Below are 18,639 nucleotides of genomic sequence, written 5' to 3'. Positions count from 1 at the left end.
TTTAAGGAAGGAAATATACATCATACTGGAGACCAGTCGGCCTTCACAATGTATAGAGCTGTCCCACCCCCCCCGCAGCCTTGCCAAGGTGAGTGCCACCTCCCAGCTCTCATCTGGGGCCCCATTTGACTCCAGCACCAGCAGAGATTCTGTTCCCTAACCGACCTCTACACTCACAAGATGCACTGTGGTCCCGCTTCCTGGTGTGAGAGAGTCTCTGCAGTCTCTGCTCAGACAGGAAAAGATCACAGAGCCAGGGGTGGTGACCCTGGGCATGTGTCAAGGGTACACAGAGGAGCTCACTGATAGGTGGTGAGCCTGCACAGGTTATGCCTAGGGATTGCTCCTGGCAGTATAGCAAAGGGTTTCAAGGGCTGCACTGGAGTGGTACATACACAACAGCAGAGTTTAACTGAACAAGCAGGCAGCAGCTGTTTGCTGGTGAATATTCTAGGATGAAGGCAGGCACAGGAAAGACTGCCAGCAGTGTTGGTGCTTACTGGATTTATTCCCCACCACCCACACGTTTATACTCACACACTGTTCACTGGTCTCTGGGATGAACTCGCCTTCACTGTTTATGCTGGTGTAAGACCCCTGGCGAGCAATTCGCTGTTGCCTCTCTGGAACATACCCCGGGGGAGGTGAACTTCGGCCTGTGTTCTGAGAACCTGGACCACAGACACAGAGGGAGGTTTATTATCCAGATGCTTAATGAAGAGATTGTGTGCATATACATAAAGACAAGAAAGTCAGGAACAGCCTGAATTCTGGAGCACTCAAACATTCACCATGAGAACAATTCTGGAGCTATCGTAACAGGTATGTGCAGAGACTGAGCTCATAGGTGCTACTCAATACAATGGCTGCATTGCTGGCAAGCGAAGAATTCAACAAACAAAAGGACTGCTGTTTAAAATCCCATGCAAGAGTCACCTGTGAAGCCCCTGAGCCCCAACAGATCACAGCTATCTATCCTGCCCTCTTCTTTTTGAAACAGACCTCATGACACCCCGGTGCTGCCTCCACTATCTCAGTGCTGGAAGGAGAGTGAAGAGAACTCAAAGGCAGAGGGCCTTCTTGCTACCCTGACCACATAATGGAAGCACTATCCCCTTGCTGCCTGATCAGCTTCTGCCTACACAAAATGCTCCTGTTAGGACAGCCATTATTGACTACATGCAAAATACAGCGCCATTAAGTTTGAGCAGCAGCATCCCCAACGCCCAACGAGCATCACGTGCGCTAGCCATCCCAACATTTAGTGTTTCATTAAATATACATTACGGGAGCCCTGCAGCAGTGCTGGGTTGCATTAGTAAGCACACCCAGCAATCTCCTCCTTGCCACCTGAGATCGGTACTGCATAAATAGCTTGAAGACTGCACTGCAAAGACTAATGCTTTAGTCTCAACCAACCTGAATGAGTCAATGACTAGAGGACAGGAGAACGATTTCATCACATTTTACTTGAACTTAGGGCACTGTGGTACTTACTGTAAGAGGTTTCTGGTCAAGCATCTGCTTGACTAGAGTGTGTGTGAGCGCAGAGAGTACGCTGTTTACTGAGGGTAGCCTAATCCTCAACATTCTTCTTTCTGTGCTTCTCAGAGTGCTTCAGAAAGGAAGGGATAAGGATACGGACACTTCACGGGGGGAAGGATGGGGCTGGACAGGCCAAGCTAGGGTAAGATCCTGATTACCAGAAGGGCTAGGCTAAGCACTTACAGCTCCCCCTGACTCAAACTGTGAGTGCTCAGGACCTTGAGAAAAAATATCTGGACCAAGGTGACTTGCCCAAGGTGACAGTGAGTCAGCAGCAGAACTGGGAAGGTGAGAACTCCCAGACTTGTGCACTTATATGATGCTGTCTTTAACCTATGCAATATGCCCAGCTGCTGCAATAGGCACATGAAAACTGGCAAGTGCTTTCCTAATGACAATATTTCATACAGCTATTACTAACCTCCCCACCCCACAGTTTATTACACTTGTGATAGTAAACTGAAATCAGGGCAACGTACATACTGTGAGGTAACTTGGAATGCATCGGGCATCCAAACATGTGAAACAATTTACAGCTGCTTTTTAAAAAATGACTGCCTGATTTTCCAAGAAAGCCTACAGAGGTCACGACACTGGTAACCAATCAGAACCAAGATAAACAGGAGAGCATGCTGTATAGCTGGGCGGAGTCAGGAGCGCACACTTTCACTTTTTCTGATACAATGCCATGGCTTGATGAAGGGAGCCCAAGTCCCACTGGCTTCAGGCCAGCCGCTATTGTGGAAAGGTCACCATCACTGGGCAGGAAAAGGAAGTCGGTTCTAAATCAATGTATATCAAAGGAAGTGAGTGGAAAAAAAACAAGTGCTGCCAGACAGCACTTACCATTTTCAGTTTTGTTTTTTGTTTTTATAAAGCTTATCTTTACTTCAGAAACCTCAATTGCATAGCAGGCAGACTGCCCGCTTTATATGATGGGTATCCACACAGGTGTATTCTGCACATCCAAACCATCACAGCAGAACACTGCTCTGTATTAGCCTCCCATCTACATCTGGCATAAAAGCAGAGCTTGAAATCCTCCAGGAAACTGGGTTACATTCCTCACCCCAAATTAAAAAGGGGGTGGGGGGAGGAGGGGAGAAAGAGCAGCCACCTTCCAGAGATCTAGACTGCTCTACAACCATATCAGTGACAGGAATGGAGGCTTCTCAAGGTTTATTTTTGGGCTACAAATGAGGTGCCTGCTTGCCACCTAATTTGTCCCCCGGCTTGCCAGGGCTGAGTAAGTCTGCTGTCAAAAGTGATATTTGTGTGTTTGTTAATATCACTTTGCACTGCCTCCCAACTAGCTAACAAGTCTGCTGCTGTCAAAAGTGATATTAACAAACGTACAAATATCACTTTTCACAGACCCAGACTTACTAGCTAGCAATTCTATTAAAAACAAACAAACGAAAAAAGCAAAAGGAACAACAACAAAAAGACAAGAACATGCAAAACACCTTATTTATGTTTCTATTCTGTTTAGGTCCAGTAAAGAATAGACAACTGTACATTGTTATTGAGTCTGCAAAAAAAAAAACCCCTACATAAATAAATTACAATGATTTGGACAGGTATATGTGCATATTAATTAGCTTTAGGAAAAACAAAGTTTTTCAGAAAAATTGTCATACCGGCCACCAGCAAGAGTTGGTGGCCGCACTTTTGGAGGCCACCAAAAAATGTGTTGCGAGAACCCCTGAAAGGTATACTTGGTCCTGCCTCAGTACTGTGCGACGGACTAAAATGACCTCAAGGTTGCTTCTAGCCCTACATTTTTATGATTCTATAATTACACATCAAGATTTCACATACAAAAGAAGCTTATTTATAAGTCACATTTGTGGATAGCATTTCTGTCCAAACAGCTTTCAAGGGGTGTCTCAGAGTCTGGTTTTTTCCTTTTTCACATTAAAAGTTTACAGCCTCTAATAATAGTAACAGCTCTTAGCACTTCTTACCCACAGATCGCAAAAATACTTTACAATTATGCAAGGGAACATTACAGATAAGCAGCTCCAACTAGTCAAAGCCATTGCAAGCAGGGGTCAAGGATAAATTGATGCATTCATGGTAGCTTTAAGTCAACAAATTAAATAGGGCACTATAATTTCCCTTAATGAATGCGTGTTCAGCTAAGGACCTGGCACAGCAAAAGCTTCCTCGGAAGTACTGAGCACCCAGAACTTCCAATGAAACGAATGGGAGTTGGTAATCAGCAGCACACAAGAATTAGGTTTTCATTATGGAAGTGACCTTCAGTGCTCTCTTGTGGCTGCCCTACTGCTGAATGAAATGCAACTGCTTTGGAACTCGTTACTGAAAAGTGCATGTCTGCTACAGTCAGCAGCCCTGAAACGATCTTTCAACTGGAACATGAATTAATTAGAATAGCGGCTGTGAATAAGCTTGAGAAATGAAAGGCCGGTACATTTTCTTATTATTCTGAATGGGGCAGGCCCCAGCTACCTCCTGTATTCACCCTTTGTTTGATCATCTGATACTAACCACTATCCGAGATATCAGAATATGCAGGACTCTGGGCTGATCTGTTATGGCAACTCCTATATTCCTAGTAAAGCTTTAATCAGGGTGGCTGATGGATGCCAGAACCCAAGATTTAATTCATTGTAGTTTCCTGGACTTAAATGCCAGTCTAAATAAAAAAGTTTAATGGACTAAATATGGCCTTTCCAAACCTCTAACCTCAATGAATTTCTGGAACATCCCACTTAGTAACTCTTTAGCTGTTCAACAGATTACACCAATATTCCTTACTATTCTATCACAAACGTATAAAGGGCTTTTGGTAAGGAATTATTTTGTCCTAGGAATATTCCTACAATCAGTCAATAGAGTTCTCAGAACTGTCTCCTCTGACAGCATGAACACTAATGCCCAATGGATACACACGGCTAAGAATACGAAGATGGCTGGGAAGTGGTGAGAAATACTCACTGACAGACAGGAGCCTACTTCTGGGCTCTGGTGGCTGGTAGGCTGTGTTCACATCCCCCATAGATTGGGAAGTTTTGATCCTGACTTGTTTTGGCAGCCCCGAATGTGGTGAAGAACTAGTCTGTTGGGAGAGAAGAGAAAGCAGAAATTGAGCAGCCCGGACACATTTTCAGAAATATGAATTTTACTGCTAACAAGAAGGTGCATGAATGACAGCCCTGAAGACTGAAGTCCTTTTCATGCAGAGAGCAGGAACAATACAGGTAGCAGCAGGGCAAGCTTCCCGATTACAGGATGAAACAGGTGGAGAAGGTTCTGACCACTAGATAACAATCTGGAATGGAACCCAAGGCTCACCATTCCTTTGATGTCAGCAGGAATCTGAAACTCACTGGCAAAATGTATGTTGATCTAGTTCTGGTTGATGAGCTTGGTGTGGGGGTGGCTGGGTGGCGTTTAGTGGGCTGTGATATACAGGTGAGACTGGATGACCTGGAGATCCCTTAAACTATGTTTTGTCCTCCTCTAGTAACTACAGAGGATGACAACCTACTACTGTTATCAGTTACTCCATCAAGTCAAGTGCCAGAGACTGAGTTATGGATTTAAAGGTTCCAAACCCGTTGATAAGCTATGTGGGCGTCAATGTGGTTCCACATGATGGAATTTGTTTTTTCTGTTTTTTAACAAGCTAGGAAATTGCAAACAATCTACATTAAAATTACATAGTCAAACACACAAATTAGGAAATCTCAGAATTAAGATTGCCTGGGCAACCTTAATCCAGCCCCCCTGCACGTATGAACTATGATAGTCTTTAATTACATGATCATATTTCCTCAGGATCTCTAAGTGAGTCAAGGAATAGATGGAGTAACTATTCAATATTTTGTTTTATCCTCATTGTTGAATGGTGTCACTCCAAGCCTTATTAAAACACACTATTCAGATGCTGTTCCGAGGGCAGAATTTTAATTTCCTTGTGGTCTTTTTTATGGTGCTTATCACTATAGTATCTGAGTGCTTCAAAAATATCTTATTTTCACATCACCAATGTGAAGTTGGAGGGTTATTCATGTTTTATAAATGGGAAACCGAGGCACAGAAAAATTAAGGTCAAAATTGTTCACTAATTTTGGGTGCTCATTTTGAGACACCTAGAACCTGATTTTTCAGCGTATTTAGCATTACATAGTAATTTACATGTCTATTGCCTTCGGTTGCAGCTGAGTATGATCAGTACTTCTGGTGATTAGATCCCAGAGTCCGAAGTTGGGCATCCAGAAAATGAGAACACGATGAAAGTGACCACCTAGGAGAAGTCGGGTTAAAATGCCTTGCTTAGCATCATGCAGGAATTTTTCTGGAGAGACAGGGATTGAATCCAGTTCTCCAAGGTAACATTCAACTTTCTTAAACCGGAGACCATTCTTTCTCTTCCTGCAATCCCCTGCCTCATATAAACCTTCCAAATTCTGCAACAAATGAGGAAGGAGTCCTACAAACAACCTTCTATCCTCTGAATGAAGCAGGGATCCTGTGGGAAAAAACAGTATGTGACCATGTAATTAAAGACTGTTTCGTACTGCATATGCACAAGGGAGCTGAATTACATTTTCACAGACAACGTTTTGAGTGCTTCATTTTACATTAGAAGACTATGAATGTTGCAGTGTGTAACTGGTATATAAAATCTGACGATATCACTATACAAAATCAAAGTCCCTAAGCCAATGGCTTATTGGGCTGACAAGGTTAAGGCATGTCTGTTTCACAGCCAATGGTACACAAGGGGTGATGAGGCCGACATCACATCTGATCACCTTTGACTACCCACACCCAACAGATCACATACCCATTTTGCAGCTGGGTGAAGGGGAAGTCAGTGTGAGACTGGAACCCACGACCTTCAGGATTGTAGTCAAGTGCCTTAACTACCCAACCACTGTACCTTATATTACGATACACAGCATGCAAAATATTAAAAAGTAATGGCTTGATTTTAAGGAGAAAGAAAAGAAAGAGGGAACTAAGCTTACCCCCAAATCAGTTTTTTTCAGATCCTAAGGTGGTGCAGCTGAACAGAGCCTCACAGGGTCTGAAGGACATATGTAGGAGAACTGAGGTGATATAGAGCCCTGCTAGACACCATGAATAGGATTTCCAAAGGCACTCAGTGTTGGCGTAACTCTGCTCTCATTGAAATAATGGTAAAACACATTATTTCAATGGGAGCAGAGTGAGGCCAATCCCACCATGCATCTACCCAGCTATTAAAGGAACATGGTGAGCACTGTCTTTGGGGGCAGAAGGGGTAGCAAGAGTGAAGGGCATGGATGAATCTTCAACAGGAACAGACAGCCCTACTAAGAATGCCATCAACACACCTGACTGTAGTTAGATACAGACACAAAGCCAGTTCTCTCAGATCTTGTGAAGGTGTTTTCTATGGAAGGGAGGCTAAAGCAGTAAACAGATGCTAGTTGTGGTTGCAGTTAAGCTAACGCTGATGGTGTAATCCACTGTCCTCTGACTGCTTCATAAAGGTGCCTAAGCAACTAGAGATAAATTACCAGCATTAATTCTTCCAGTGACAAAGGGAGGCTCTGTATTTTAATGAAGGGTTTTGGGATATTGTTCATCTAACCCGGTAGATAAGGATCTAGTCTTCAGCCTACCACAGGATTCTCTAAGACAGATGTTTACAACAAATTGGGTAGATGCCTTTTATTTAAATGCCCAACAGCTCTCCTCTTCACCCTGCCTCTCCCTGCGGCTGACCAGAGACTGCAAATCACTAATCGCTGGCAACATACAAGTCAAATTCTCTCAGACATTGCCTTCCCACCTATAGCTGCAGCAGCAGCTGAGATCGGTTAGGCCAGCCTTACTAACTCTGCAGGACATTTTCTGTTGAGAGCCCTCACCTGTAGGGCTGGATTCCCTGGTGGCACACCAAAGCCAGAGCTTGGTGAACAGCAGGGTACAATGAAAGACTAGTTAAGTTCATTTTTTTTCCACCAAGGCACAACACTTTTGAGGTAGGGATTGGAGTGGGGGCCTTGTCTCAAGTTCTCTTTATCTCTCAATTTTTTTTATTTAAGTTTTTTTCTATGGACCAGATCCTCGGCTATTCTATATTGATGCAACTCCACTGAAGTCAATGGTGTTACCCCAAAATCCAATGGGATCTAGCCCTACTACTCAATCTTCTCTACAAGCTCAGGTGATTGGCTATAACAGTTCCTACCATCAGCATCTGTACTGGTAGAAAGGATCAAAGGCAGAATTTCTTTTTAAAAGGATAAGGTGCATAGCTGCCCTGGCAAGAGGTACAATATTAAATGAATATAAGTACTGTCGTAAACTCTCACCAGTAAAGTCACAGCTAGTGCAGTAAAACTAGATTAGTTTTACACACATATTTGTGCCAAAGTCACTGCATCACCTTTCCATCCCCAAAAAAGAAAAGAGCCCAACCAAAACAAAATCTGCATCCTGTACTTCAGGAAAAAATGCTTCCCGCTGCCTCGCTCGGATGAGATCATGCAGCCAAGAAGCCTCCTTCAGGCTCATGGGCTTTTGCTTTATCACATGCAGGGCTCTCTTGTCAAGCAGCTTGGAGCTGAAGAGGAAGTCAGAGGAGAGGGGAAGTAGTGGCACTTGCTGAAGCCCTTGCTGTGCAACAATTTGCTTCTGCTTCCAGCAGAAGAGGAAAAAACAACTAATAGAGGACATCATCACAGCACTGACTAATGGTTGGTGAGGGGAGGAGAATTCATTCTTTACTGCATGTGGTCACTAGTGGCTTGTGTAAAGTTTGGATAATCTCTTACACCTATTAGTAGCCTGAAAACATTCAAGTTAACGGAGGGCAGTAAAAACATGATAGTTTCTTCTCCAATACCAAAAATGTAAGGCTCTCTTTTACAGGCTACTTCCTGATTGCACAGTGGTGGTGTTAAACCATATCTGAAGGTCATTGTACTTTTATCTAACATGGACGGTGATGTTTGAGAGATGCTGAAGTACCTTTAAGTCCTTAAATCTGACCTCTCCAAGAATTACAGGTGTGCTGAGCACTCATCCTTATGGAGAAGTCCTACAGAATTTAATAGAAATGAACTTTCAGGATTTGACAGCAGCTACATTTAGAGTAACTTTTTGTGCAGCTCCATGTACCATTCTCTGCACGTTATTAGCTATTTGCATTTAACCATAAACTTTAGCTTTAAAAAAGTTGTGTGGCTCTTATGCTGGTGGACATAATTCACTAGGGCTGTTGACTCACGGTGTCCTCGGTTTTCCTATAGCAGCAAGCAGCACAAGCCTCCGTCCTGCCAGTATGGACTAGCCCGAACACGGAGCGCTTTGGGGGAAAACTCTCCCGATGGAATACGGGTTTTCATGGTGTCTCCGTGCAAAGCACAGCAAGTTTCTGATGAGGGAGCTGGAACTGAGACCCTTCAAGCTCATCTCATACCGGCAGAAGTAAACATCCATCAGATGTGAGCAGCTTCCTGCTGAATTAGGCTGGATTCAAACTAGCGACCTACAAGCTGAAAGGCTCTGTAGCTCATGAGGCACCCACTCCCCCAAGAAGTGCTAATATTATACCTTCAAAAATAAGGCTTGCTTTCTGGAATGGTGAGGTAAAATCAAGCTTTGACCTTGAAGAGTTTACAAGGGAAGGGCCTTCTGCTCTCTGGGCACACAGGCAAAAAGTGTCCCATATGTTGCACTCAGTTTCCTCCAAACACTCTACTAGCAAGTGCCCCACCTTGTTCTTAAAGGGGCACCGCCTACTCTAATCAAAATATTGTCAAAAACCCCACCAAACAAAAATTAAGTTATAAAATTCACACAGTATGTGCTATCTAATCAAAATCAAAAATCAACTCTATGAACCAAATCCACTAAGATGACCTGGTCTAGTTTACCAGGGGATGCTTCTGAGGTTCTATTTATACTAATTTTACTCTTAAAAGTCTGCTGAACCAGGAAAAAAATTAAGCCAATACTTACTAGTAAAGTCCAAGCAAAGAGGTTATTTGAATGTGGAGCATAGCAGTCTTACTACTTTATATTGCTTCTCTTACTGGAGTACCACTGCAGTGCAAGGCTCTTTAACTAGGGGACATAAGGATCTCAAGGTGAAAAATCTCAAGCATTTCACTTAGTTGCAGTGTCACAAAATTGGTTACTTACATGGTTTCTGTCCTGGGACAGCAGTAATATTCTAAGGCTTTTCACATTTGAGCTTCGGTCCAAGATATCTACCGCTTTATCCAGGTCATCTTGATTTTTCAAGGGAATAGATAACTGCACAATGTAAAACAAGAAAGAAACGTAATTAACAGAGCCATTAAACATAACACACGCATTGTCCAGTCAGGCGTTTAAACAACCCCTGGAAGATGAAGAGTACGAGATAGGATAACGAAGCATTTAGAATCTCTGCTTGGACTCCCATGAAAACTCTTCATGATGCCTTTGTTTTCCCTGGGACATTCCTCCCACCCCTCTCCCCAATACTGGCTGACCTCAAGGAAGATTCCCCATGAGAGCGAGCTGCAAAAAGGCTGAGATTTCTACTTGAATTTGCTCTGTGGATCCAAAAAACACACCAAAAAACCCCAAGGTCTGAGCGCGATTCCTCACTCCACGATGCAGCAGCAGTGTCACAAGGGATACTTGTGAATCCGGGAATAAGGGGGCAGGTGGAAAGTGGACCTCAGGTAATAAGCTAATGCAGGGAGGAGGAGGAACACTGTTTTTAGCCAGGTTAGACAGAACTGAGCTCCTGTGGGAGATGATAAAAATGAGAATATGCACCTTGCTACAAAGCTAGGAGGTTAAATCCAGAGGCTCTATGCAGTTTAACTCAGGAGTACCTCACTAGGAGGGGAAATGACAGGCAGACAACTGGGGAAGTTCTGGAATGTACTCCACATGCATTTCCTTTATACATACAGAACCATCAAAATAGTAACTGCAACCACCTCCTCTCTGGCATCCTCAGTGCCCTCGTCAGCCCCCTTCCATACATCCAAAATCTGGCCAATAAATTATCTTCACCTGATAAGATCTACCTCCCTGGATCCTCACCGCCCAAACTTCTTGTCCTTGCCTCCAAGGCCTTACACCGCTCCATCCCAGCCTACATCTCTGATACCAATTCTACCAGGTTGCTCTGTAATGCCCCATTTGTCATCTCCTCTCACTACTGTCCTTTCCCACAGTGCCCCCCTTTGTGGCATATTCTCCACCATCATTCCTGCATTTAACTCCACCTACAGTGTACGTACGATAAAAGGGAAATTGAATGGCTCAGAGAAGAGATGCTACAGTTTGAGATGCAAGAAATGAATCAAGCTAACAAAAAAACCCTTATTCTTTCCTCTCTAGTGCATCTTGTCTACTGTTTCTATCAGATTGTAAACTCTTTGGGGACAGAGATTGTCTTCACAAGGTGTCTTGAACTGCACCAAACATATTGGTGCTAATAAGCAATCATCATGCCCCGAATATTTACAGAACATTGCACTTTCCTATTTATAAAGCACAGCAACTTTGCCACAAGGAAGGTGCTGGAGAACTATTTGACTTCAAGAATGTCAGTTCATACGCCAACACTGACGATCCACTTATTCCTGTTAATTTTTATGGCATTGTGCTGGTAAGGAACAGATTAAAAAAAAAATCCCATCCTTTAGGGTGTAGTACGGAAAAGGAAAAAGGGGGAGGGCAGTGACATGTTCCGAGATGGGGGAGACAATTTCAACAGGACCAGCATTTGGAATGGATAGCACAATGGTCATATGACTCCAAATTCCCTGTTTCCCCTGAAACTCGCATCCCCTCCAAAAAAACATGTATAGGAGAAAGAAAGATGTCAATGTTTCCAAAGCAAACAGTTAGAAATCAGGGTGATTTTTGCTAATAGTGCCATTTTCCCCCCAGAGCTAACTTGTGCAGTAACTGCTAATTTCAGATGAAATTTGGGAAGTTAAATTTAAACTCAGTCTCTAGAGAAGCCCCTGTGTACTTTTCACACTGCTTGAAAAGTGTCTGTACCTCATTGTTCATGTAGTGGAGATCCAGTGGTTGGCCAAAAGCTGTTTTCACTTTCTGCTGTACATCTTCATATCGCACGGGTCGGACAAATGGAATAATTCTGGAGGGCGAAAAAGACAGTCGCTGATTGTCCAAACGGAAAAGATTCACTGGCTAACTGATGTGGTCAGAACCGAGTGAACAATTCAAAAACATTAATTCATTCAAATGTTGCACTTTTCAGTCACAAGTTATTCTTAACGGAGTGATTTTCTCAAATTTGTTAGTTGAATTTCATTTAATTGTTTTTGCAAGGGATTCTTGGCTCATAGCTTGCTTGCAAGCGATTCATTCAGAGTACATATTACAAGTTAGAGCTGTTTGACAGGACACAGTATGTTTCTATTCCCTGATTAGATAAATACGTAACTTGTACTGGTGAAGTATCTCCCTCTACAGGCTGATTCCACGTAAGAAGATGAGTCTACTAAAGCTGCCAGCTAAATGAGTTATCTCCTTAGCTCAAGAAGTAGAGACTCACATTTGGTTCTGAAGGTCACAAGTTCAAGTCCTGCTAGAGGCCAAGATTGATGCTAAAAGTGAAATGACTGTCTGGTGCAAATACTCAAGTTTATGAATTTAAGACCTACTTCCTGATAATATTTTCCAATATTTGCTTAAAATTAGCCATTTCCACAAACATTCCCACAAGTAAACTTGTTCCCTAGAAGTGTTTTCTTGCCTCTAACAGAGAAGGGCACAAGCACACTTGATTCAAGTGAAAAACCCAGATTCACAGAAATTGCTTTGCAGTTTTCACCCTGCTTTGGACATCCTTGAGCATCCAAATCCCAAGATCTTGAATTGCAGCACCAGCAACTGCTGTGCAGTCTTTGCTGCTGCTATTCCAACGCTTGCAATACTCAAAGTTTTTGTCAATGAATGTAGCTGGACTTAACTGAGGCTGGACAATGTTAACCATTCTTATTAGTATTGTTGTAGTGCCTAGGAGCCCTTATCATGGACCAGGATGCCATTGTGCTAGGAGCTGTATAGAAAGAACAAAACGTTTGCCGTTTTGTCCTAAACAAGCCTGATACTTCAAAGCTTAAAGGTGGCCAACCACACTGGACAGGAAGGACACCCCTCATTTCACTGTGTCAAATATTACACAACTGGCCAGGTACATGGTGGGATTTTGTTCAGTTACCTCTGAACTGGCATGGGAAGTTTCATACTCCTATGTTCCAAATAAAATACTATAAAAGATATGACAGACTCATACTCCACGCATTGAAAACACCCTCTCAAATCTCCCAAGAGCCAATATAAACAAACATTTAAAAGGAGCACCACCAACACTTTCCTTGTGTACCTATAGGTAACATGCAACAGAGGGTCCTGTGGCACCTTTGAGACTAACAGAAGTATTGGGAGCATAAGCTTTCGTGGGTAAGAACCTCACTTCTTCAGATGCAAGTAATGGAAATCTCTAGAGGCAGGTATATATCAGTGTGGAGATAGTGCTAATAGTTGTGGTGGTTGTGATGTGGACTTCCATCTACTTGGAGCTACACTACCTTGCTTCATGTAGCAATCTATCTAATGTAGACGATGGATCGTGTGGTGTGACCGGGGTGGAAGCTGGAGGCATGAAGGTAGGCGTAGCGGTCGTTTGGTTTTCGGTATAGGGTGGTGTTAATGTGGCCATCGCTTATTTGTACGGTGGTGTCCAGGAAGTGGACTTACTGCATCTGAAGAAGTGAGGTTCTTACCCACAAAAGCTTATGCTCCCAATACTTCTGTTAGTCTCAAAGGTGCCACAGGACCCTCTGTTGCTTTTTACAGATTCAGACTAACACGGCTACCCCTCTGATATAGGTAACATGCCTCTGGACTCCTATCAACATGGACATTAAGAGGCTAGTACCAAACTAGCTTTTGCCTGTCAGTAACCTACACAAATGACAAGGCACGCCAGCACCTGCTCTATCCCAGGTGCTGGCGTGCCTTCCTCCTGCTAGGAGCCTGGTCTTCTCCCCCTGAGCTCCAATCAACTACTGAACTCTACTCTACCCTGCAGCCCTTCTTATATGAGCCTGCTGGCCATGATTGGCTACTCCTCTCAGCCCCTTTCTAATTGGCTGCCTCCACCACAGCCTCTCTAGGGCTGCTTTTAACCCCTATTCTGCCAGTGAGGGACAGACGCCCCATCACAATGGGTATTCATCAAAATATAGCCATTCCTGAAAAACTGATAATCTGCTTTGTTTCCCCTAAATACAACCCTCTTGCCATACCGAGATCCTAGTTACAACATTCAGCCATTTCCCCCTCAGTCTCAACTGAAAAGGAATTTTAAAACCAAAAACTACGTAAACAGCCAGAAGCAATCCAAAACCGTCAATGGTGTGGCTATTTGTGGGGGACAGTGCGTGACCCTGTGGCATAGTCATGCTTCCAAGGACCGCAATACAACTTTCCTTGTTGAGTATTTATTATTGTTTCACTTGCTTTGAATAGGAACTGGAAAGGTTTCAGGCAGCAAAGTAATAGGTAACTTCAGTGCTGATTCTTAAAACTGTTTATTTTGTTTGAATGTTCTTGCTGTTGAAAGTTGTCAAGTACTCAGCAAGTCGTATATCCCGACAACACTACATTAGGGGACTATTTTTCCTCTATCCAGTGGAAGGATCAGTGTTGTGAAGCTCTGTGCTACATCAACACTAAACAACTGTGCCTGTAAAGTGAAGGCCTAAAGAACAGCTCTCTCAGCTACCTTGAAACATTTAACCCCTTCACTGGCATTCTCGGGACATTCATGTGTCAACAGAACATCAACCCATTTGAATGCAATGTCAGGACACATCAGGAAAATGCGTTTCCCAGACATAACTTAAGAGTCATTCAGCACAAGAAGGGTTAAAGACACACCTGCGGTGGGGATGAACTGGAGAGCTCAACTAGCAAGAATACAAATTAACCAGCCCTTCTCTCTACCCAACCAGTCCATGGAGAATCCATCAGGGATCCCGGATCCCCAGCAGCCTGCCCTCTCCATTCCACACGGACCAGGCCGTATGTTTGCCCTTGCCTCTCCAACATCGTCTGCTTCTGGGCCTTGCTACCCCTCCCACCAGACTCCAATTCCCTTTCCTTCCATTCATCACTCTCCACACTCCTTTGTTTCCCCAAACCAGTGGTTCTCAACCTATTTACCACTGTGGGCTGCATCCAATACTACCTGTCTGGCCCTGAGGATGTCAGCTGATCAACTGTGTGCTGATGGGGCACAAGTGGCCTACGGGCTGCAGATTGAGAACCACTGCCCCAAACCCACTAGGGTCCTCCTCCATAAACAAACATAGAACTAAAGCCAGGCCCTTAGCGCTTAGCTTATATGTTGAACCCCTTCCCCCTACCCTTTGTTTAGATGGTTTGCTCTTAGGTGCAGGGACTCTTGTATGTGTCTGGACAGCACCCAGCACGTTCTGAGAGTTACGCTAATCCAAAGCTGATGGCTGCTCCAGCTTCCTGCTGCTACATGAAGCAAGATAGTGTAGCTCCAAGTAGATGGAAGTCCACATCACAACCACCACAACTATTAGCACTAATTGGCAACCCTGCTGTCAGCCTTCAAGGGAAAGTACTGACTAGGCCACTCAGGTCCTGTCCTATCCCTAGAGGCAATCCCTTCAGATGAGGGTAGAGATATGTTGCTTGGGAAGCTCCAGCTTGCACTGCGTGTGCTTACTCACCCTATGATACTGGTCTCCAACACTGTCAATCCAGCAGATTTCACCACCACTAGATACTCTAAGTATATAGAGGTTTTGTTTTAATAATTCTTAACTTCAGTCTGCTTCCTCAGCCCCTTGCTACTAGACCTACAACATTCAGCTATTTAGAAATAGCCCTTGTTAAAAAAGCCAGCCCACAATAACATTTTCTGCATATTACCAAGAAACCAATCCATGAAATTATAGTACTTTGGCACTGGGCAAATATAACTTGGCTCCCAGCTGCAGTGAAGCCCCTTATAAAGGCTTCTATTCTACACACACTGCACGAAAAACACACAAGATTTGTGGCACCCGAAAACAGCTCTATTAGAGGAGTGCACGGTTTTTAAACTAACACAAAATCATGGAGTTCAGGGTTAAAGGAGTCCATTCCTGCCTGACCACCTTAAATATTTGTGGTTAGATCTGGCAGCTTCTCTGAAACGAAACACACACACTTACATTCTCAGTGCAAGCCTGCTGTCTGTAACTGCATGCCACTTTGGGAATGGGGAATTAGGGCAAGCGTAACTGCATAATTAGACTAACACACAATCAAACTTTTCATTTCAATGTTACTTTAAAAAACCCACTTTCTACTTCCCTGAGCTCTGTGCCACCTTAAATACAAGCATTTGGGAAGGAGATGTGAGAGACAATAGCACTGTTGATGAGTTTCCACTTCCGAAGTTACCTTGTCACAACACTGTATATCGCAAAATATTGTGGCATGTCGGACAGTGGCTCTGTTGTACTCCACAGCATTCCTGTGTGACATTCGAAGCCAACTCGTGTCAGCGCTCTATTAGGAATGCAGTAGATCATGATTATGACTACTTTTGGATTTTCTCTTGGTGTACCAAAAAGATTAGTGTGTTGTATGCCTGAATTCCTACAGACAGTGAATTTTGTGAGTAATATGATCCAATGGCTTTAAAAAAAAGTTTATGAAATTGTTGACTCTTCTCTGTCCTCTTCACTGTCCGTATTGTCAAGGAAATATATGTAGTGTTATGAATTGGGTGAAATCTTGTTCTGAGTTATATTAACCCCCCATTGAGATTGGTAGGTTTAATTTACCCTTCAATTAACATAATTGTAAGCATAAGCCACGCGTAAGACAATAGGTATGTGTAAACGCACCCAGGGGCTTTTGGCGGTGTACTGTTTTGGGTAGGGGTGTGGGAGGAACACAGAAACTGAGGTCAGACAGGAACAGACAGACAGCCGGAAGGAGCATGGTGGCTGACCCTGGATGAAATCTGAGAAGAGGTTTTTGGGTCACAGGTGCAGGCTAAAAGAGTGCTCTTGGTCCTGTGAACAAAAGAAGCTGTTTCTTGCTATTTGATTCCTCCTACGTTCAGAGACACAGGACTTTGCACATTTCTTGTAAATAAACAAGATTGCTCCAAAGAAAACACTAGACTATCAGTTTCTACTTCAAGCAGGAACATCCCCAGGGCCCTGAACTTTGACTAGCCGCTCAGATTGAAAGGGGCAACAGTATTGTCTCTCCTGTACTCCTAGGACAAAAAAAACAAACAATTTCAAGATTTATCAACATCTTAAGAACATTAGCACAATGTTCTTAAACTGCAATAACGCTCCTCTCTCTCTCTGGAATCAGACACATTTTAAAATGCCTAAGTTGTCTGTGTACAAGGTAATTTATCCCACCAAAACATTCTTGTGCCCCAAGAGAGTAGGGACTGCAGGAGTTCACTACGTTTTAATTGCTGGACGTTATACTGTACACATGGAAATGCCTTAAAGTATTAATTTGGGGGTTTTGTAAGTCTTGCAAAATCCAGTATTAGAATAAAAGTTAATGAAAACTTGTCAGTAAAGAGTCTTTCCCCTACAGTGTCTACAACTCTCAAACTGCTATGCAGTGATAATGCAAGGACATCAGAAAGTGAAGCACTGGAAAAAAATGAAACTGACCAAATTAGTTTCACTATCCTGAGCTAAGTAAAACAAGTAACAACACAAACAAATGAAAAATAAAGAGACTGCCAACTGGAAGTCACTTCAGACTAGAATGACTTTTCTTGTTACTATAATTAATATGTAAATTGATTAGAACTAAAAGAATAGGAAAAAAGGCTCTATTTTAAGTTTCTTTTGTGCAATGGACAGTACTTTGGGTATAGCCAATTTCACTGTTTGCCCTGAATAGTCTGTTTCTTTTTGTGAGAATCTTTCATGCAGCAACGGGGAAGAGAAAAAGGTTTTAAAAATAGAAAAATAACTGCACAGCCATAAAATTCGGCAGGGAAACTCAGAGCAGGTATGAAACCTGCAACTACTCTAAACAGCTAGCCAATTTTTAAAAAGTTCAAATATATATTTAAAGGATACATCAAATTAAGTTTTTTGTTTTACTATAGTGCAATAACTTTTTTTTTTTTAAACTTGACATCATAAGAATGATTTTTCTAGAGAAAGCAAAAGGGTCCAATAATTTGAGTAATGACATCCCCATGAAACCTAACTTTCTTAATCAGAATCCTGAAGGAGGTTTGAGAGTTCTCCTCCAAAATACTGCTACGTACAAAGAACTCAGTCCTCCAACCTTTACTTAAGTCATCTTTACAGACTCAAAGGCCCCACTGAAGTTAATGAGACCAACCTACTTACATGAATAAAGGTTGCAAGACCATGACTGAAGAAAGTCACTTATGTGGAATTCCTTTGCTTCTTTATTATTTCCCAAGGCAAGCCACTTCAGCAAAATAAGAGGGCTGGGCGTTACAGACAAGGGTGATGCATGCAATCTCCATTTTCTTTAACAGTGATTATATAAATCACAGAACATCACAGGGCCCCAATTCAGTTAGGTACTTCAAAACATGTGTAACTAAGGGCATAGTAATCCTATTGGTTTCAGTGGTACTATGCATGTACTTAAGTATCTTACTGAATCAGAGCCTAGGAGAGGAGAGTTCCTCTCCATTTTTAAAGAGGAGTCACTGTACCACCCAGCACAGGCATGCCCAACAGCACCCCAGTGAAGCATTCACCTTAAGATTTTATTAGCAAGTTTTTATGCAGGGTTCACAGATTGAAAAACATGTTTAGAGTTTAATTCAATTATGACCAAAACAAACTAGGAGAGGGTGAATCTAGAATACACAGACAAGTTCAACTAGGGCAACTGGAACTCTATTTTCACCCATGTCATCTACTGTAGGATTTGCCAATAGTGTGCATCAATGGGTCCCTTTTCTCAGCCAATGATGCCAACACGGAGGCACTCCAAGAGTATTACAGCTGCTCTTCCAAAACATGG

General features: G+C 42.9%; 1 protein-coding gene across 2 annotated transcripts in view; it reads right to left on the bottom strand.

Moving 5' to 3' along the window:
• The window catches only part of MAP3K3 (mitogen-activated protein kinase kinase kinase 3), a 53,899-nt gene that overhangs the window by 19,080 nt on the left and 16,180 nt on the right, over positions 1–18,639 (bottom strand). For both annotated transcript variants that reach the window (XM_034755663.1, XM_034755662.1), the window contains exons 5-8: positions 11,587–11,686; positions 9,718–9,831; positions 4,510–4,630; positions 538–671 (exon numbers count right to left, since the gene is read on the bottom strand). In XM_034755663.1, the coding sequence (XP_034611554.1) occupies positions 538–671; positions 4,510–4,630; positions 9,718–9,831; positions 11,587–11,686 (469 nt within the window). The remainder of the gene's footprint in view (positions 1–537; positions 672–4,509; positions 4,631–9,717; positions 9,832–11,586; positions 11,687–18,639) is intronic.

Source organism: Trachemys scripta, chromosome 23 (genome assembly GCF_013100865.1).
Source record: "Trachemys scripta elegans isolate TJP31775 chromosome 23, CAS_Tse_1.0, whole genome shotgun sequence".
NCBI lineage: Eukaryota > Metazoa > Chordata > Testudines > Emydidae > Trachemys > Trachemys scripta.
Note: the sequence above shows the minus strand (reverse complement) of the source record. Positions and strands in the feature narration are given on the sequence as shown.